Consider the following 21,515-nt stretch of genomic DNA (forward strand, 5'->3'; position numbering starts at 1 on the left):
CACAACTCAGAGTACCAAAAATGGGGGGTAATGCCTGAGAGTCGTGCTAATCTTCGCGGAATAATGAAACTGTGCTAGTCATTGTGCGCATTAGCGACGATGTGTACCGTGTAGAAATAAAGAACCTCAATGTAAATATGTCATTTGATTATGCAATTTGAGACAAATGAGAAATTTTTTTTTAACTTGTATACTTGGAAGGATATATTTTTCATGAAAGATAAAAGCATAAAATGACATCTGTTATTTCCTGTGATTGGTTAATAAAAGTTTTCTAATTCATGTCATATAACAGTTTTTATTCGATTTTCAGTAGAAACCGACGTGCCTTGGTCAGACGGTAGTGCGCATGGGTTTAAGCCAAATTACGAGAATGTGCAATTTCACTGTCTAATAAGCCGATATCACTTTATTCCCCAGCTACTAACTATGCATATCGTTGATGTTATTTATACTTGTTGTGCATTTTTCAATAATTAAAATGTAGGTTATATTTACATCCCTCTTTTGTTCACTGAGAAAAATGATATAATAAAAATTCAAATAACTTGAGTAAAAATTGCTATAATCTTACGTAATAGCGGGACATACTTGCACTGTTATAAAAATTACTATATTATACAGTAATTTTTATACTGAGATGAAATTTTAAAAAATTAAATTTTTTTCTTGGTTTATCCATTTTACACGCTTATCGGATATTATTATTTTACTTACCTAAACAGAACTGTTATGTACCGAATTTCAGATCTGATATATTAATCACGTTTACTTGTAAGTTAACATTAATGATAATTTAACGGAAATCAATAAATAATAGCAGCGAATGATATTTTATCACTTAATAATATCAGATAAACAAAAAATTATAGATTTTTAACAAAAGATTATAGAACTTTCTAACCTCAAATTCTGGCACACGGAGAAATTCTTAAAATCATTTTTACTATATAATGTAGCATTTTTTAAAGTACGTATAACAATTTTTATGACCGAGGATGTTAAAAAAGAAACTTATAAGAAAATATCTCATAGAGCGAGTATGTCCCGCCATTACTCAAGATTATAGTAATTTTTATTCAAGTTATTTTAATCTTTATTGTATCGTTTTTCTCAGTGTTGAAGTACAAAACCAGTGATATTTTGAATGTCCGTACAAATCGTACATGTGAACATTTTTGAGAAAAAGAGTCGAATCGCAGATTATAAGTATCATTGGTCTACTCGACAATTGTAGGCTGGACTTCTTATTGATTGTCACAAAGTAAGGACAACACACGCGAAAAGATGCAGCATACCAATCGTGTACAAGGAATACCTCGCATAATTTTTAACACTGCTAAAACCAGCGATTTTTCATTCTCAACTTGTGGATAAGTGGGACGGGTATATGAGTGGAGTTCATTGCAAATCATACATGTTATACATATAAACGAATACGACGCAATAGTTAGACATAAATATGGATGTAAAGGATGTGAACAAGGACTGCAGTTGGGTCTTTAAATTAATTTGCGCTCCAGTGAGAAATTATTAAGCGCCCGTAAGATAAGGTGGCAAACTCACCGGTAGTATGGTAAGGAGACATGTTAGTCCCGTCCAACGTTTGGCTCAATTTTAGTTCTTGCATCGTCAGTGGTGCGAGCGGCGTCAAAGTACCTCCTGCCATTACACAATTATCCCCAAATTTTTTCGTTAATTACTTTAATCACCGTTGATGCTTATTAAATCTTGCATTATATTGTATAATGATAATGTTAACACAACGGGGCTCATAATGCAGACATCGAACATATTATTGTGGAACGATAAGCTAAATCAGTTAGATCCAAATGAAATGCAACTATTCTTACGACAGCGATGTCGCGACGATTGATAATTAGCAAGCATCGCTGCTTTCGCGATGCTACGCGCAGATGAAGTTCTTTTCGAGCACAGGGCAGGAAGAGATATAAGTATACCGACGAGAGTGCTACAGCGCGCTTTCACGGTTCGTTCGCCGATGAATATGAATTTCATGAGATGCACTCGCGCAATTGCGCGAATCGCTTCTATTTCCATGCCGCAACATCGCATTCTCTCCCACGACTTTACTTATACGTACGTCGCGAAGCTCTCCCAGAGTCTCGGCGCGGCTTTGGCTCGAACAAATTTTTCCCCGTTCCACAGTTTTCTGCTCTTTGTCATTACGGCAATATATTATGTGCATATCAAGTGAAAAACAAACGGTGCGAGATGCAGAAGGACGTTCTCGTCGAGACGTCGAAAGAGGCGTATAACGAGAATGGGGAAACATTACTTATAGAGCTGAGCCGGAAAGGGCGAAAAAAGGAGAAGGAAAAAGTAAGAGTAACGTTGCGAGGGCCTTGCGGCGTTCATCCCGAGCTGACTCCGGAAGCTTGCATAGGAACAAGCAGAGCGTACAAAGGACCAACCACCGAGTAAGCCACCGCCACCTTACCTCCGTTTCTTCGCATGCATTATACCGAAGCCGCGTATACTTAGTATACAGTAAAGTGCAAGCTGGGTCAGGCAGCGGCAACGCGAGGAGTTAAGAAGCGTCGAAGAGTCACGGAGTTTGGCCGTCGCTTTCCGAAGTAACTGTGCCGGATCAGGCACGTTTATGTGCGTGTGTGTGTGTGTGTGTGTGGAGAAAGTATAAATGTACGTGACGCGTAGAACAATGATAGCGAGTGAGAATAGTGACTGACCTATGCTGCCTCCGATGGGGGGTGTGTAGAGATGCGGCGTCTGCGCCTGCGTCATGGTGCTGATGGTGCCTAGCGAGTCGTAGAGTTCCGCGGAGGTGGCGATAGTGTTGCCGGGGAATCCCCCGTGCTCGTAGTACCCGGCGTTGTTGGCGGCGTTGGCCTGGGGGCCGCTGGTGCCGTTGCCGCTCGCCGTTCCGCCGCCTCCGCTGCCTCCTCCGCCGCCACCGCCTCCGCCACCCCCTCCTCCGCCGCCGCCGCCGCCACCGCCGAGCTCGCTCAAGAGCTTGTGCTCGTCCTTGATGCTCCATTTGCTGGACCACAGCTGCGAAACGAGGATCAAGAGGAGCTTAACTATACCGGGCGACTTCGAATGGCCTCCCGATTATGTCCGCGCGCACTTACGTTGGAGTAGAGCTGGTCGCCGTTGTAGGTGTTCCTCTGCCTCTTGAGATCATCGTCGGAGTGGTCGGCCAGATCGCGATTATCATCTGGAAAAAGTCGTCAGGGAATGAAATGTGCGTCCGGCCGGCGCGCGAGCCTATTGTGGAGATCAAGCGCATTTGCCAGCGAAATCAATTATTCCCCGAGGGAAAAACAATGCCTCCCGGCGGAATAACGCTAACGCACGCTCGGGCGCTCCGTCGTATAACTGCGCAAATTTGATATTCGAGCGCGCGGCGGCCACTGCAGTATGCGGAGCCGCATAATGGGACAAAGGCTCCCGCTCGTATGTATGCATAGGTGCCGTTTGCCGGGCATCAAGACGCGGGCACAGATTAAACGTGCCCGACGCTAAATTGGATCTAAAATGGAAGAGAGCGCTCGACGCAGGGGGCCGAGGAAGGCGAGGAGGACGGCGAGGAGGACGGCGAGCCGATGCATCCGCGGGAGAAACGGCCGAACAGCTGAGACTATTATACATGTATCGGCTCGCGGAAAAGAGGGGCCGGCCGGCCTGTATGGCATTCATAGATAGCGAAACAATTTCGATTCCATTATATATACGTCTTTATTAGATTAGCTCGGCGCTGAATGCCAAGAGTTTAATTCGGAACGTGTACGTGCGAAGCGCGGGAAGGCGACAAGAGCTTGCCGTGCCGCATACGCAGACGAGCGAGAGAGATCGGAACGGAGATGAGTGCGGCGGCGTCAAAGGGAAAGAGAAAGAGAAACACGCGAGAGGGATGGCTCGGGGAGTATACGCGTTGGTTGGATATCTCGAATAATTAAATGACCATCCCGAGCTGGACGGGGGCAGGGGCTGCTAGCATAGGGCTCGTTAAACCTTCCTGTCAAGTTGTGATTGTCCGGGCGGCGGTAGTGGCGGCCGAACGTTCGACCGGGGGACGCTCGGGGGTTTGTTGCTGCTGGCGGCGACCGCTATAAAACCCGTTTCGCAGCGCGCACCACCAATCCTCTCTCCCCCCCCCCCCCCTCTCTCTCTCTCTCTCTCGCACGCGCGCTTGCACTTTGTGCAGACACTGTACGCCGAGCGGCCAAGCTTTACGATCAAATCGATCGGAATGAATATCCTCTGAATGCGACTATGCACGACCGAAACTATATATAGCGGTTTCGCACACAACGGGCAAACGTTACGTGCACGAACATAACCGACTCTCGCTTGGTTTTATTTCGCTCGAACAGAATCGCTACTGTGCGTATACTGCGTTTGTATGTCGTGTATGAAAAAGAAAATTTTTACGCGCCAAGGAGTGCGCACTTTCCAGCGTGTCGACGAATCGAGACCTCGCGTGACAGACTATTTTCCGAGACTGATTTGACACTGGAACAAAGAGATCGGGACAACTGTATATAGGCCGCAGTAGAAGGCAAGCTAGAAAAAGCCGAGAGAAGAAGAATGGAATAAGAGAGTTGATGTTATATGGGATAAAAGAGTCGCTTTCCCCTCTCGGTATTTTGAGGAGAGCAATAAATCGAATAATTCGATTGATACTCGAGGTAGTCGGGAGACAAGCGGCATGCATCCATAAGAGCCACTCATCTCTCTCTCTCTCTCTCTCTCTCTCTCTCTCTCTCTCTCTCTCTCTCTCTCTCCCCCTAACTTTATATGGGTTTGTATACACGCGTATGTCTCCCTCTGGTTTGCGGCAGCGCCGAGTCTGTGAGCAGGGTCGAGGCGTCGCCCGTTATTCGAAAGCAATTGAGTCAATGTTGAGCAATACAATACACGGGTAATAATGGAAACACCCCTGGCTGGGGTGAATCCGAGTCCATCCCCGCAAAAGAGCGAGCGAGCGAGAGAGAGAGAGAGAGAGAGAGAGAGAGAGAGAGAGAGAGAGAGAGAGAGACGCACGCCGGGCCATAAAGGAGGGGGTCCGAGCGCAGATGTAGCGCAACTGCAACAGCAACAGCGATTTCTTTCCCAAGTGCGTTTCTCATTGACTCTACAAGGCTCTTCGTCACCTAGATTTCTAAATCCCGGGCTCTCTTAATCGACTATTGTCGCGCGCTGTGCCTGCGTGTACGAGCACAACACGGCCCTGTCATCTGCTCTCGAGGCCTTTCGAGTACCGCTCTACCAAACAGGGGAACTGTCATTTTACATTTCTATTTACATCAAATTCCCATTTGGGAAGGCGAAAGCTAGGGGACGCCTGACTAAATATCGATACACTCTGCAATTCGGCTTATTGTTCGCGAACGACGATACTCGAAAATCACATTTAAATAAGTCGAAATATTATGCAATATGCACTTGGCAAAAAGTGCTTTGGATTTTTATAGACTGCTGAATTTTGCCGCGTGTACTTGCAAGTCCCTACTTTTGGACCATTAGTAGTACACACGCCAGCTACCTTTCTGTGTTTTTTTTTTTCGTTGTTTGCAATAGCTCAAAAGCCGCTGCACTTATTACAGAAGAATATTGCTGTTAAAAGTGTGTAGTGTAGCAGTATAGTAGAAACCGATTTTCTGTGTAACTCAAACTGAAGTTCTTACAAATAACTTGCCTTTCCAGCTGTCAAACACTTTTTTTCCGTTCATATGTGCAAATCTAGAAAAAACCGGACACTCCAGGGGGTCTGAGTGAATAAATTTGAAATTTGAGAGCACACGCGGAGAGAACTATATATTAAAATTTACTACATATGTAGAAAAAATTACTATATTAGATAGTAACGGCAGGTCATACTCGCTCCATGACGATTTTTACTATATTCATAGTAAAAATTGTTAGACTTGTATTAAAATTTGTTAAGTTTCACTAGTAATTACTACATTATATAGTAAAAATAATTTTAAAAATTTCTCCGTATGCCAGAATTTGAGGTTAGAAAGTTGATTTATGCAGTAATCAGAGACCAAAATCTATAATTATTCGTTTATCTGATATTATTATGTGATAAAATATCATTCGCTGCTACTATTTATTAATTTTGGTCAATTTATTATTAATATTAACTCGTGAGTAAATGTGATTAATATATCAGATTTGAAATTTAGTACATAACAGTACTGTTTGGCTAAGTGGTCAGCGCGCTCGACTCCCATTCCAGAGGTCCAGGTTCAATTCCCGTCGCCGCAGAGAAATTTCTTTCTTTCGTTTATTTCTTTCACTTAACAACATTAAATATCAATAATGATAATAATAATCATATTCGAATAAGCGCTTGAACTGCCCGGCAAAAATAGGTATTTTTTAATCTTAGGAACTCAAGGTTTTTCGGGTTCTATATGACCTAAAGAACGAAAAAAATGTGGTCGGGTAGGTGTGATCTAAAATTTCAAATTTGTTCACTCAGATCCCCTGAAGTGTCCGGTTTTTTCTGGATTTGCACATATAACAATAATAATGGTCAAAATATGGTTTATTAACAAGATTCTAATCAATACTTTTAATAGCAATGCTTTTTCGTAGGTGCATTACTTTTTGAAACATTCTGGAACAACCGTTTTCACGATTATTATCGTTGATAACAGACGCAGAGAAAGTCTTTGCCGGTTGGAAAACCTATTTATTCCGGAGCTAATAAACGGTAGGCACGCATAGAACCAAATCGCGGACGATGAAAAACACATACTCAGAAAGGTAGGTAGCTGGCGTCTGTATTTGAAAGTCATACTTGCATTCGCGGTCGCAAACAAGTTCAACGAGTTTAGTTCGACGTTCACACTTGCATATCTCGGTCCTTTGCGTTCCGTATACTGCGGGCGAGGTTTTTTTACTGATCAAAGAGATGACAGCTTTATTCTGTTAAACAAACTTTGGAAAGAAAGAGAAGAAACGTGCGTGCGCTCGTCCGCAGCGTGAAAATCTTCGACGTTTCTTCCCACGAGCGAACTGAACTGAGCATCTTTCATGCTGCAAAAGAGACTGGTATACACTTGCAAATGCAAAAATGCGCAGAGTAAACGGCGATCGAGCAAAGTTCAGGCTCCCTCGAGGTGCTTCGCGTTCAACTGCCGCCGCGGTTTTCCGCCAATGTATCTGAATAAGAATTTCTGTGAGTTTATTTCGCAATGTTTATCGCATAACCGCATTCATGAAATGTGGGAATCCTCGAGGGTGCAGAGAAGAAGCTCACTTTGAAATTCTGATTTTCGAATGCAAATTCGTCTCGATCGGGCAGACGCGTTCTTCGCTTTTTTTTTGACGAGCGAGCGATTCCGCTCGGTGGTTATATGCGGAGGAATTTCCTCGAAGAATCGGCACAGACGATATCGCAAATTCGCGGCGTGTTCCGTGTCGGCGATGCGTTGAATTACAGCGCGAACGCAGGCGGGGAGCTATTTTTTCAATTTTTCCACGCGCGCGGATGCATATGATTTCGATGCAATTGTACGGGAGACAGCGATCAAAAAGCAGACTAGATCTCCGTCACGTAGCGGCAGGTGTATGCGAGGGGGCGGTATTTCGGGGCGAGCGTTCACGATCTCCAGGGAGGACATGCAGATGGGTAAGAGGGGTCGGGGAGGGGGGGGGGGCTGCAGGCAGGCGCATATAGGAAGCGACGTGGCGCGGCGCGGCTCTGTGAAGTTCATAATCTAATGCATGCACCAGCGAGCCCCGCAAACATTGAGTGCTCTCTCTCTCTCTCTCTCTCTCTCTCTCTCTCTCTCTCTCTCTCTCTCTCTCTCTCTCTCTCTCTCTCTGGCCGCAACTGCCACTTTCGCAACCGCATGGGTAAATACATGCATGTGTAGGCCGTCGCCACCGGTGCGCTCTCCTCATAATCGAATTATATCGAATTACTGGCCGCTGCGTCGCGCGCTCTTGTCGTCGCGTGTCCGTGCGGTGCGCGAGCTGGAGCGACTACGCGATGGCATTCGATCGAAAGGACGATCGGCCTCGGCGCTAGACGGATCGATGTGTGCCCAAGCGCGAGCCCGCTCACGCCCAGTTACGTGCGCGATCGCTCGATCGCCTTTACTCCCCGAGTCGTCCGAGCGGAGGGCTGTGCTCCGCGCTAGCGAAACCCCTACTAACAGCGCGCAATTTAAAAATGCCGTTGCGGACTTTGCAAGTAAGCGACGAGCGGCCAAGGAGGCGCGATTGTTCCCAGCTCGCATTATATAGGAACCGTTGCGTGCGCGGTCTGGAGGAGCCGAGTCCCGAGTCGAGTCGTCGAGGGTTGTGGCGTTAAAGCGATCGGGTCACGCGACCTCTGTGCGGTGCATGCGCGTGTCGGGAATATTTCTCGGGCGCTGCGCCCTCGAGAGTCACGTGCCGTTGTCCCGGCCAAGAGAGCCGCAGATTCGACACGGTCCGCACGCGGCCATGTCGAATTTTTGAAAAAGAGAAACCGTGCATGCGTCCCCGCAACCCCTCGCTCGCACATTGCCTGCGTAGGCTTACCGTTGTTGTTGCTGTGTTCTTTCTTTCATGTGAACGCGTCCTCGAACGCGTCGACGGCTGATGCGTCGACGCGGCTTTCGGCTGCTTGCGCTCGTAATTAGCATTCGAGTTGCGGACTCGGGCTTCTCCGACCACTAAGTATCTCCGACTCTCCGGCGACTCTACGGTCTTGCATGTACGATTTTCTAGTAAGTTGGCGCAATGGGGCACATTGCTCCATCCTCGGCTTTATCGCTCTGCGTCGTACGTATTGAGACAGAGATATTGAGGAAGGTGAAGTGAAATCGCATGCCGACGACTCTGACAGCTTGCTTGCATCGATCGATCGAATTGTGCAAATCGATTCTTTATCCCTCTGGCCGCGCAAACACCAGCAAATGACCGGGAAATCCACGGCCGACCCGATAACCGCCCGCTATGAATAAAGACGTGTGTCTGCAGAGCGCCGAGCGCGAAGGTGTAAGAGAGCCGATAAGCATCGCGGGGCCCGCCCGAGCCTGCTGGAAAACCGAGAGACGCGGAGCGAGGGCTGCTGCGCCGAGAGATAGGAATTGCTCGCGTGCGCAAGTGTGTGCACAACTGACCGTCGTCGGCGCGCTTCCTCTTGATGCTGTTGCCGTTGGGGTCCTGGTGGTGGGCCGGGATGCCGAGGATGCCGCTTATGCTGTAGGCGTTCGGGGCGGTAGCAGCCGTCGCCGGCGCGTGCGCTATCACCGACACCGGGCCCTGCTGCTGCTGCTGCTGCTGCTGCTGCTGCTGCTGCTGCTGCTGCTGACCCTGCTGTTGCGCCTGCTGCTGCTGCTGCTGCTGCTGCTGGTGCGCGTGCTTCGCCTTCTCCGCCGCTTTGTTCCTTACGATTCTGCAACAGGCATAAATCAGTGGATGAGTTTGCTGACAACTGTATCGGGGAAAAGAGGAATTGAAACGTTTGGCGTATATTTTGCTCTACTCGACGATTTCCGATCTGAACTTTTTGCGCGTCCACTGCCAGCAAAGGCCTGCCCGCTTTAAATTCGAAAACCGCAAGCGAGGAGAAAAAGTGGGAAAGCAGCATGTAAATCTCGCAACGTGACATCTCGCAAAAAGCGGGACAAACGTCCAGCAGCGTAAAAATGTGGGACGCGCGTTTCGCAACGCGCGAGATTTAGCCACCTCGCGTTGGCGTTCAAGGCGAAAATTGAAGGTTCATCCGCCGCCGCCGCCGCCGCCGCCGCGCGGATGCGCTTTTCTCTCGTTGCGCAGTATGATACGAGGCGAGCTGATTGGCCAACCGAAGCTTGCGGTAAATCCTGCCGAAGGCGCGAGCCGTCCTCGAATTAACGACCGAGCCGACTGAGATCGGCCAAACAAGCTTATTGGCAGCGTGCGTCATCTGTTGCGCGGAGCGAACTACCCTTGAACGTCGGATATATTCGAGCCGCTTGGCAAATCACCCGAGTCACCCCCTGCGGCAATTGTCGGTTTTAATGGGCCGCGCGCCGCAACAAGTCGAGCAAGGCAAACAACGCGCGGCCGTGCAGAATGTACGATGCAGCGATGCAGCCGCGCGGAATCTGTTGCTCGCGCCGCACGCGAGGGCGCGATCGCGTGCGCGCGGGAAAAAAGCGCGGCGGGGTGGCCGGGGAAGGTGGGCGAGGGTGGGAGGGCGAAAAGCGCATCGCGTGCGCAGCCGCGGTTCAGCGCCGAAAGGATAAAGGATCGCGTGGAGGGGGATGGGCCAGTCCTAAATGGGCCGACGTTAAGCTCCGCTTATTTCCGTCTCGCTTGCGGCACTCGTTCGCCGCTGCGGGCGCTCGGGAGCGACGGCGATCAATCAGATGACACCTGTTGCGACTTCCCTCCCGTACTTTCATTCGCCACCTTCGGCAATTCCCAACAATTAGCGGCGATCCTTATCAAGCTCGTGTCGGATAGCGCTCGCACGGGGGGCAGCGGCTCCTCGGCCTCGTCCTCGGCCGGCCGCGCGCTAATGTCCGCGCCCGCCCCCGCAGCCTGGGATTATCTCCGGCGGCCGATCGCTCAGGCAGCGCGCGCGGCTGAGATTTGTCGACTCGACGCACAAACGCTCGTATAATGTGCGGCTTACACCGCTATAGTCAAGCCACCGGACACGTCCTCGTTCATCGTTATCGCCGCCGCGATCGAGCCGTCTTCACGCCTCTGCCCACGCCGCGGCCACCGAGCTTTCTCCTATTTGGCCCGTGCCCGCAGCAGATGCAGGACTGGATTATGTTATAATCGCTTGCAGCGACGCCGCACGTCGCCAGCCGAGGCGGCGAAAAAGCCCGATAAGAAGAGGGTCGTTCCAATGCTGGTTACCGCGATGCCGCGAGGGGCAAAAAAGCAAGTGAGGCCAGTCATCGCGCGCCGAGGAAAACCGGAGAAGCGGCAAGCCGCGGCGCGATTTTCCGAAGAGCGAAGGCGATCGACCTATGCAAAAACGCGGGAGAGAGGAGCGGCTGCTTTCACGTGCAGCTGAACAGAGCGCGCGCCCGAGACGGAGAGAGGGACGAGCGAGCGGGGATAGGAATAAGGAGGGGCTGAAAAAGCGGAAGCGCGTGTGCGTACGCTCGCCAACGCCAACGGCGAGGATCCCCGACGTTTTCCGGCCAGACCGTCGCTTCCACCATATATTTATGCGCACGCTACGCGTCGCAAGTCGTATATCTCGCGGATCGCGGGTGCAGGGGCAGCGCGGAGGATTCGGCCGCCGCATTGTTTTCGCCGAGCGCACGGCGAGGAGTTGCAATAAGAACGTGACTATACTTCTTTCGAGGTGCTCGCTTGAAGCCCACTTTCAGCGGCGCGCGGACAATGCGATTTTTAGCTTTCTCCGCGATCAGAAAACAATTCATATTGTTCTGTTAAAGTCTACTAGAACGTAGCGCAGGCTAAAGGGACGCGGCGCGAAGAGACTCTCTCCCTTTTTCCCCTTTTTCGTTTTCTCCGCGTTCCCCATTCTCCTCGCGGAGCGCACTTCCGGCCGCGCTCCATCTAATCATTGAGTGCTCGCCGTCGGCCCCCACTGCGCCACAGCGCCGGTGCTATCCTCGCTCTCTCCTTTGTCGACTTGCGAGGATTCTCGCCTCCTCGCCGCCGTCGCTGCGGCCACTTCACTGAAATTGCTCCCTTCAATTCGGAGCAAGTGCTGGCACTTCCAGTTCCTCAGTCGGCGGCGCTACGGGCATCGAGCCCCCGCCAAGTGTCCGCAGAACAGCCCGAATAATGGCTTTTGTTTTCAGAAAATTCAACGACGATCGCCCCGATCCTCGACTCTTCCGAGCTCAACAAGTCCCTGTATTATTACTGTGTCTTACATACGTGCATGTTCAAATCCAGAAAAAAACGGACACTCAGGGTGTCTGAGTGAACAAATTTGAAATTAGAGAGCACACCTACCCGACCACATTTTTTTCGTTCTTTAGGTCATATAGAACTCGAATAACCTTGGGTTCCCAAGATTAAAAAATACCTATTTTTTTGCCGGGCAGTTTAAATTCTCAGGGAAAATTATCGAAATAACAAGCCACGATTAAACTTTACCCACTCAGTGTATGAAGGTGCAATCCAAAAATGTGTATTGCTAGGATCGAAGCATCAGGAGAAAGCTACAATTTAAGGGCTGGCAAGTTAAAAATAGTTGCCTGGGTAAAAAGTTGTCTAGGCTTGAAAATAGTAAAAAGTCACGAAGATAGTAAGATGCTTTACGAAAATCAGCGATTTTTCTCTTATTCTCAAAATTCTTATAACTTTTGATCCGAGGAGTCAATTTTAATCGCCCAGGGATCAAATAAAAGCTCTTTTTGTTCTATTTTCGTTTAAAATTTTACCATCAGCCATATATACGCCTATCAATTATGGCCGTTCTTTGGCCGTTTTCATCGTCTTACACACACACACACTTATATATATATATATATATATATATATATATATATATATATAGCTGATCGTAAAATAAAAATCTTAATCTAAATTTTCAAACCGAAAGCGGAAGAAAAGAGCTACAATTTGAGCCCCGGGTGGTCGAAAATAAATTAATTTTTTGTATCCCTTTGATTCTATTGAAACACAGTTTTAGATTGCGCCTCCAGACAAAAAGTGGCAATTTTCTGCACATTGTCGTTAATTTTCCCCGTGTTAAATTCCCATAAGAGAATTTGAACTGGCCGGCAAAAATAGGTATTTTTTAATCTTGGGAACCCAAGGTTTTTCGGGTCCTATATGACCTAAAGAACGAAAAAAATGTGGTCGGGTAGGTGGGCTCTTAAATTTCAAATTTGTTCACTCAGATTCCCTGAAGTGTTGGGTTTTGTCTTGGTTTTGCACATATATGTATATGTCCTACTGCACGACACGTCGAATGAAATGTAAAAGTGAGGAAGAGAAGAAATGGTTGTCTGCGACAGTGGGTTAACACCGCCGCGTGATTGATATTCGTGTAATTTGGGCGCACCTTCTTGAATCATATCCGAAGGTGCGGTTTATGCGGCCAGGACCGGAAATCATACACGCATAACTCGAGGCTAACGCACGCCCTGCACTGTAGGTGTACGAGTTGCGTCGGCTACCGCGTATGCGCGTATCGTGCGCTACGAGCCTGGACTTCTCGGATTTCATGAGAGGGCGTTTAATTTATGCAACACCGCGCCTCGCCTGTCCTCGGGCTCTCGTCCTCGCACTAATCCTCGAGGAGGAATGGAAATCCGCGAAAACGCGCATTGAGAGGCAGAGCTGCGCCGGCCCGGCTCTATTCGAAACTTCCGGCCGCGAAAGTCGAACACTTAACCTCTGACGATCTTTGCGCGTATACCTATACATCAGACGCTCGCGGTAGACGTCTGCAGCCAGCGCCAAGAGCGGCGACTCGAGAAGCGGGACAAAAGAGAAATTTTCAAGGAGAGACAGAAAGCGTCATCTTTTCCGCTTATTAGACCGAAATTGCAGCCGTGACGTACACGTACTCGCCCACATCATACAGCCCACTCATGAAAGTTTCAGCGACATGCCGCAATACTTTCGGCAGCGAGCCTCCGAAGCGTTGCGGGAATTTTGAATTTCGAGCCGTGGAGTAGCGGAGCTCGGGGTCTGCAGAATTATGGAAGCAGCGAGGCGAGGCGCCACGTGGGAAGGAGCTATGCCTCCCTTGGCGCCGGCGCTGCTCGATCGTTCCCCAACGGCCACTCCCGAACTAAACTACGCGGCCATCGCATCCCCCGTACGGTATGTCGTAGCGTAACCGTTTTCCATATAAGCCGGCCCTCCCTCTTGAATTTCGCGCTCTCGCTCGTTCGAGAGTCATTGCGGATCCGGAATGACCTCCTCCTTCCCTCCTCCTCGTGGTTTTTCTCTTCTCTTTTCGGCGCGCTCGGGTTTAAATTCAACCTTCGCGCGGGCGGATAAGCCTTCGCCACGTGTACAGCTCGCTCGTACACGCTCGGTCGCAATTAAAAATTTAAATTTCGCTGATTGAATTTTAATTGAGGAGAGCCTTGTTTTTCCAACGCAGCAGCAGCGGCGACATTTGCATAGTCGCGCGATAAAAGCGCTGCGTGTGCGCGCCGAGTCTAGATTGCGCAAGCGAGCGCGAGGGGGACAAAAAGTGCGAGGGACGAAATTGAGAGAGGCTGCAGAGAGCTGGTGCGCGGCTCGCGCAAGCTCTCGGGGCGAAGGAGGAAACGCCGCGACGGCTCTGGAGCCGCAAACTTTAATGTCGGCATTACTTTTATGCTTGCGACTTTATGCCAAGTATCCTAGGAAATGTACGAGCCGCAAGCCGGGCTGCGAGCGCGCGCCGGCTCACCTCTAAATTATTGCGAATAAAACTTTATACTGAAATTACCTCTACGCTAACTTTATCGCGTTTCGTCCTGACGCTGCGGAGTCGGGCCGCAGCCGGAACGGAATCGACGGGGCGATTTCGACCTCCTCAGTTCAGCTCGCCAACTTGTGTGTGCGCAGCGCGAGCGCAAATTTGCATAGAATGTAGCGCGGAAGAGCCGCGCGCTCGCTGCTCATTCCGGCAAATGACTGGCTTTTATGGAACTTGGATGGAGCTCTTTCTCTCGATTCGCGCGACTTTATCATTTTTATGGGGCTCGTTTCGGACACGCGGCGCGACTTCCAATTCTCCGATCCGACCGATTCGTCATTGGAGAGACCGGTTTTACAAGGGCTATCGCTTATCGTCCAATGAGCTGCGCAGTTAATTCGAGCCTCGAGGTACGGGGGCACGTAACAAAAATGCGGCCGTCACCGTCATTGCGGCGACTGTTTACGCGTTTATATACGTGGGCGCGGAGCAGCGCGCGAGCCGTGAGTCAAGCCGTTGTGTCGTGAATAGCCGGGCGGCGCTTTGCGCGCGGGGATTTCCCAGGATTTAGTGGAGTTAGCGGCTTTGCGCGCAGATGCTTCTTCCCTTGTTGGCACATACGCCGCCGCTATGAAGTATGTAGCCGCCGCGCAGAGCCGGAGTAAATGGAGAGCCGAGCCGAGGGCCAACAAGGCGAGTACACAGCCTTGTATGTGTGTGTGTGTGTGTGAGAGAGAGAGAGAGAGCGAGAGAGCGAGAGAGAGAGAGAGAGAGAGAGAGAGAGAGAGAGAGAGAGAGAAGCGTGGCCGAGCGAGTTGTAGGTAGCCGTCTCGGGACGATGCGGCGGTTCCGCTGCGAGGAGCTTGGCCGCCGACACAATGCCGCTACTGCGAGCCCATTGTGTGCGGTCAGCCCCGCTCCGACTCTCTAGACAATGCACGCACGCTCGCACCACTGCAAAAGCTACTGCTGCATTCTGATGTACACAAGCCGCGCCTGCACCGAGACACCCATCTTTTGGATAATACGCGCTCGCGAGAGGCGCCGCGGCCGCCGAAGCCGGTTCTCGCTCTCTCTCTCTCTCTCTCTCTCTCTCTCTCTCTCTCTCTCTCTCTCTCTCTCTCTCTGTCTTCCGGCTTTTCCTACTTCCTCGAGCGCGGCTCTCCTCCGCCACCGCGACGACGTCTCCGCGAGAAATTGCTTCGTGTACTTGTCCGCGCTGCCGCTGCTACGTACTGCCGTGTGTCACGCGTTTGGCCCTTCGCGCGGCGATGCGCAGACGAGACCTGCGGTCCGTTCGCGAGATCGCGTGCGCGGCGCAATTCCCCGCTGAATTCATACGGAATTGAAGCGAGCGGCCATTTTTCGCGTTTAATTGGGGCTTCCTTATGTGGAGCACGGCGTAGAGTTACGCAAGCCCCGATAAGACGCGCTCGCAATCGGATCGCAATCTCCGTCTGCGGAATTCCGGCTCTGGAAAACGCTCTTCCTGCAATTGCCTCCTGCGCGCTATTAATTATAACTCATCGGCGAACTTCATCCGCACGCAGAGCGCGTGTACCGCGTCCGAGCCATCGAATGATCCCCGGAGCTGATGCCCCTCTTGCGGACACAATAACGAGGCATACACACAGTCGAGTAGAAAGTCATAAATCCGAGGCAGGAAAAAAGGAGCAATCACGAGGGCAAAGCTGTCGGCTCGAAAAAAAAGAAGAGCGACGACGTCCTCTCGATCGTTAAAATGATCTTCCGCTCGTGAAATAACAAAAAGAAGAAAGGAAGAAAAAAGCCAGGCGAGCGAGGAAGGAAGCGCGCGCGTCGCAGGGAGCAGCGGAGGGGTGGGGGGAGAGTTAACGCGCGCGCGCGCGTGTATACCTACAGATGCAGCGGTGGAGGACGCGAAGCCAGCGAAGCAGCGCGAACGTGAGGTAGGAAGTAGGTATAGAGGTATATAGTTGTAGAAAGAGAGAGAGAGAGAGAGAGAGAGAGAGAGAGAGAGAGAGAGAGAGAAGGGGGAGAGAGACGAGGCACACATATCGTCGGGAGAGCCAGAGCCGGGCGTCGTCGTTTTTTCCTCCTCCCGTGCGGCGTTCACGTGTGCGCCGAGCGTGGCCTATGGCAGGGCTCCCGCGGCGCCTCCGCGCGCTCTCTCCCGCTTCTTTCTCTCCCGCTCCGGGCCTCGGGCGCGCACATCCTCCTCTGCGGCTGCCTACTCCGACTGCACGGCCGCGGGCCGAGCGCGCGGCAGTTTGATGAAGTAGCCGGGCCCGGGAGAGAGGGACGAGCACATTATTATCTAGCCGTGCGCGCCGCATTGTCAAACACGCCAGCTGCGCCCGCCACCTCCTCTCTTGCGACTGTATTAAAGAACGACTACGCGCGCCAGGCTGCGAGTGGGGACAAGTGGCGAGCACTGCATTATGTATATCGTATCTCGCATCCCCGCGAGCCTCGCAGCGCGTCGCGGACACGTGGGGAGTATATAGGTATGCGTGTCTGTTTGTTTGCGGGCGCACAAAAGGCCCGGTGCCGGGCCGCTCGAGTCTCGACAATGGCGCCGCAGAACGCGCTCGCGCACCAGAAAACGACGAGGCTGTAGCCTGTACCGCGGCGGACAATGTCGCGCGATGCGCAACTCGCGCTGCACCATCGGAGATCACGCCCGGCTGTCGCAGTCGCTAAGCAGCCTAATCATCCCGCGCCGCGCTCAGCCCCGATTCTTTATCTTCGGCCCAGTTTTTGTATTCAATAGCCTGAAACTCGGACTTATCGATCGGCCGATAAGTGAGTCCGCCGCAGCACAGGAGGATCATGCTGCACTCGGGCCTACTTTTTTCTCGTGTACCGTTGTTCACTTGTTCCGTGGGACGTTCGACTCGTCGGTAGTGGCGGTCGGCTCTGGCACGGTAGCATTGTAGCCTTTTTTCACCCGGCTTTTTTCGCTGCGCCACTAATCGTCGGGGAAATCGATTGAGATTGATTCTCTCCTGCGCGGCACAGTTACCGGCACTTTTTTGTCATCCCCGTCGCTCCCGGCTCCCGGCGCGAGAAAACGCGCTGCGGCAGCCGATGTATGACTGTCGAAGCTTTTGCTGACTCGCGAGTACAACGAAGCGCGCCGAAACTCGAGCAGTCTCGCGCACTCACCTGTTACTACTATACCCACCGGGTATCCGTATTACGCGCGTGTTTCGTTCAAAGTTTCGGGAGCCGAGGATTGTTTTGATCGACGCCTGCAGCAGCGACAACAAAGGTCGATGAAATCTGGCTAACTCAGGGCGCGAAAGAGAGAAAGAGCGAGGCGGAAGAAGTCAGGTGCGCAGCTTCCGCGACTTGTGCAGCGGCGGCAGCCGCGAAAATTCACAGAGCGGATTGCCGCTCTTGACTCGCGCGGCGGCGCTTCTATACATACTGCACAGCGAAGAGAGGAGAGGAACAAAGGAGCGCACGCTGGCGGCATTATGTGCCGCGACCATCCGGCTTCATCGCGGTTCCGTCTGTCCTCTGACGTTTCCACGGCAACCCGGATTTCGTGGCTCGGCGGCGGCTGCTGCTGCTGCTCGTGCTCCCCCTAGGGAGCCGGGCCAAGAGAGGGACGGATTGCGTATCGCGGCGAGAGGGAGAGAGAGTGAGAGAGAGAGAGAGAGAGAGAGAGAGAGAGAGAGACAGAGAGAGAGAGAGAGAGAGAGAGAGAGAGAGAGAGAGAGAGAGAGCGTCAGAGAAGAGCGTAATTGTAACTTCATTTGAGGCTAATTTCGAGGAGCGGAGGGTATGATGAAACGCGGTAATAATTGTATTAGCCAGACAAAGGACGGTTATGGATACGCGCCGGCGGCGATACTGGCAGGCACCCCCGCGGATCCTCCGCCTCTCCCGAGACTCGCTCAGCTCAGCGTCAAAGCCTCGGCCAAGCAGACAGAGGGATGCATCTGCACGCGCCGCACACAGGCAGTTCCCCCTCATGCCTACCGCGAATATGGCGGCATTAGCTACCTACGCGGTACGCCGCGCGCGGCGGCCTCCTGGGGCACGGCGAACTTTGCGCCCCCGCAACGCGATCGCGATTCGCGGAAAGCCGGGAAAGCGCGCGGCCCATAATTATGCGCTCCGAGAGCACGCCTAAGGAAGATATGTTTTGGAAGATTGTATTTATGGTCGCGTGATTCAATAAGCGAAAGATGATGCGGGAGATATGCCGAAAGCGGCATGAAAGTAGCAATGGTGCGAGGCCATATGGCTGTCGCCGCGCGCCGAGTGCTCTTTGGGGGTGCGAAATGATATGGAAGTAATGGAGAGCGAGAGAGAAAGAGAGCGACTGCTGGAGCACGTGTCGGCCTGCTCGGCTCACCCTCGCGAGATTGAGCCGTGCGGCGAGTGTCTGCAGCTAGGCGGCGGATTACACACGCACACAGCGCGCTGCACACTTCGCGCGCGCTGACAGATTGATGCGATTCCCGCGAGCGAAATGCCTGGCGTCAGATTCCCTGCCAACTGTCGCGGCCGGCGGTGCGGTACATCGCTCATCGAGCCGCTCATTACGGCGAGTCAGAGTCGTGATGCCGATTCGGGAAAACTCGGAGGAAAAGCGCGCGTAAGAAGGCTGGACGGAGCGCGGGCGCCTGGGCTGCATCGTCAGCCGCGCGGTGAAACTCGCGCGGCTTATCGATCTGGCCCCTCTGCCGCACACTCGCACAGGCCGCGCAGGCCGCAGAGCGAAAGGGGGGCCGAGTTAGGCGCCGAAGAGCGAAGGAGAAGGACGCGACGGAGAGCGCGCGCGCGGGAGAGAGAGAGAGAGAGAGAGAGAGAGAGAGAGAGAGAGCCGCCGGGCAAGACACTAAGACGGAGAGCACCGCCTACTCGAGCGTGACTCCGCAGCCAAAGCCGAGCCTATCAATATTTCCTCCCGAAATCCCTACTCGCGCCGCGCGCCTGGGTAGGCTCCCTCCCCCGTCCCTCCCGCCGCACGCAACTCGTTCCAATACTCCTATAATCCTACTCCTACTCCTACTCCTACTCCTACTTCTACTGCCTACAGCCACGACGATTTCTCGGCCGCGCGTCGCCGCCATCTTTTCCTGCCGACTCATTTGATCTTTCAATTCGGAGCTCGATCGCCCGCTCGCGCGACACCGGCGAGCCGTCGGCCGTCGGCCGTCGGACGCTGGCTGCCGAGCCCATAGCGCCGGGTTTTGCCGCTTCGCCGTGATTGACGGAGCCCCGCATCTTTCCAGCTCCAGCAGGCTTTCATTCACACTCGGACCCTTTTATTCCGTGTCGGAGCGTCCGCAGCGATCTCGTCCAAGTAACAAAATCATGAAATCCGTCACGGCCGAGATTTTCTCCGGCGCTATTTTTCGCGAGCGCTTGGCGGCCGACGGCACTCCATTATTTCTTGGGGGCTTTTTGCGCGCGCTGCCGAGTGGTCCGCCCGCACGAGTCTTAGTTACATCAGTTACATCAGCCGCTTATTTTTCCGCCCGAAAGTCAGCGCGCGGCGACGGGAAAAAGCCTGATGCGATCATAATGGCCCCGGCCAAGAAGAGTAATCGCCCCGTCGTTGCCCTAATGCTGCGACTTTTTTGCGCGGATGTTTTTCATATATATATATATATATATATATATATATATATATATATATATATATATATGAATACGTATGTATATATATATATATATATATATATATATATATATATGCGCGAATGTATGTATACATATGTATATGCGGCGCTCGCGATTGCTCGAGAGCTGTGGCGGTTTCATTATTTACGCCGAATCCGGCTGAAGCCATGTCGAAGTTCAGCTCGCGATAAATAATTAATTTCGCGGCGTTGCCCGACAAAGTGGCACTTCGCATTCCCTTTGAGCTGCGTGCACTGATCCCGTCGGGGCTCAACGCGTGCGTGCATTTTGAAGCACGCTCTCACCGCAAAACTGACAATCGCATTCGCTCGCTCGAGTCGACTGGGGCGAGGAATTCGAATTATAAGCGGAAGGGCTGGAGCTTGGTCGAAAAGTTCTCGGGCCCGCACGCGAGCCCCATAAATCGCGCGGAAAGTCGAGCTAGCGGCACTTTTTCTTCTCCGCCGTCCGCGAGAAAGCCGGGCGACGAAAGAGAGCGAGCGAGAGCTGGAACCGGCAGTTTCGCCCGAGCCCGAAGGGACTTTTCGGTGGAAAGCGTGCGAGGGTGCGCTCGAAAGGGAATTTCCTCGAGGTCGAGTGCCGTCTCTCCTCTCTCTCTCTCTCTCTCTCTCGCTCTCTCTCTCTCTCCTCGAAAGTCGATGTAGGAGAGCTCCCTCTCGTTCTCTCGCGGCGAGTTTTTCCAGCCGATCTGCCACTGCTTGCCCGAATTTCGAATGCGGATCAAGCCGGGTTCAAAGAGTTTCGACTTGGGCGCACACTTTCCCGCGATTCCGACGCGGCGACTGCAATGATCGAATGGCGCCGCAGCTGCGATATGGACGGGATTCATCATGCGCGCGAGACGATTAGGCGGCAGAACTGCAGAAGAGCACAACATGTCGCGCGGAAGCGCTCCCTCGGGGACATTAGCTTCCGAAGCATATTGCGCTCCTTATATGCCTTCTGCTCAACTCGCAGCAACCGATTGAATAATCAAAACAACTGCAGCGTCCTCGGGCTCGCGGGAGCTGGCGATTCGGGCAAACGGTCGACGCACGCCCGGCGATTGGGCGATGCACTTGACGCGCCCTCTCGCCTTCCCGGATTGACTTTTAGCGAGCTCCTGCGGGAATAGCCTGGCCGATTAATTCAAGTGTTTTTACGTCTCGCGTACACGTGTAGAAAAGCCGAGCCGGGCCGAGCCGGCCGTCCCCCGGGAGGCCGGGAGCGCGCTGCCTGCAGGCCGAGACGAGAGGAAGACAACGGGGGACGCTCCCGCCCGTCGCGCATATGTCGCCAGATTTAATCAGCCACTACTTAGGCCGCTTATCTCTCGTGGCGCATAATACGGCGCGAGCGGCCGGCTGCGCTACTCGATCGCACGTACGCGTCCAGCCGCGCTCCTCTTCTCCCGCGCACCGCGACGAGATAACGGGATTGCTCTTAATGGGCATCGAATTTCCTGTGCTCGCTCGCGAGCGCAGATCCACTAACTCGATCTCGCGGTCGGGCCGCGCTAATGGAAAGCCACGCAAATGAGTTAGCGGGTGTA

At 52.2% G+C, this 21,515-nt stretch overlaps 1 protein-coding gene across 2 annotated transcripts in view; it reads right to left on the reverse strand.

Annotated features, from left to right (window-relative positions):
- LOC100120909 (paired box protein Pax-2-B) overlaps positions 1-21,515 on the reverse strand; it is a 71,367-nt gene that overhangs the window by 6,979 nt on the left and 42,873 nt on the right. For both annotated transcript variants that reach the window (XM_031928860.1, XM_031928861.2), the window contains exons 4-7: positions 9,114-9,388; positions 3,114-3,199; positions 2,712-3,033; positions 1,567-1,662 (exon numbers count right to left, since the gene is read on the reverse strand). In XM_031928860.1, the coding sequence (XP_031784720.1) occupies positions 1,567-1,662; positions 2,712-3,033; positions 3,114-3,199; positions 9,114-9,388 (779 nt within the window). The remainder of the gene's footprint in view (positions 1-1,566; positions 1,663-2,711; positions 3,034-3,113; positions 3,200-9,113; positions 9,389-21,515) is intronic.

This window comes from Nasonia vitripennis, chromosome 4 (genome assembly GCF_009193385.2).
Source record: "Nasonia vitripennis strain AsymCx chromosome 4, Nvit_psr_1.1, whole genome shotgun sequence".
NCBI classification, from domain to species: domain Eukaryota; kingdom Metazoa; phylum Arthropoda; class Insecta; order Hymenoptera; family Pteromalidae; genus Nasonia; species Nasonia vitripennis.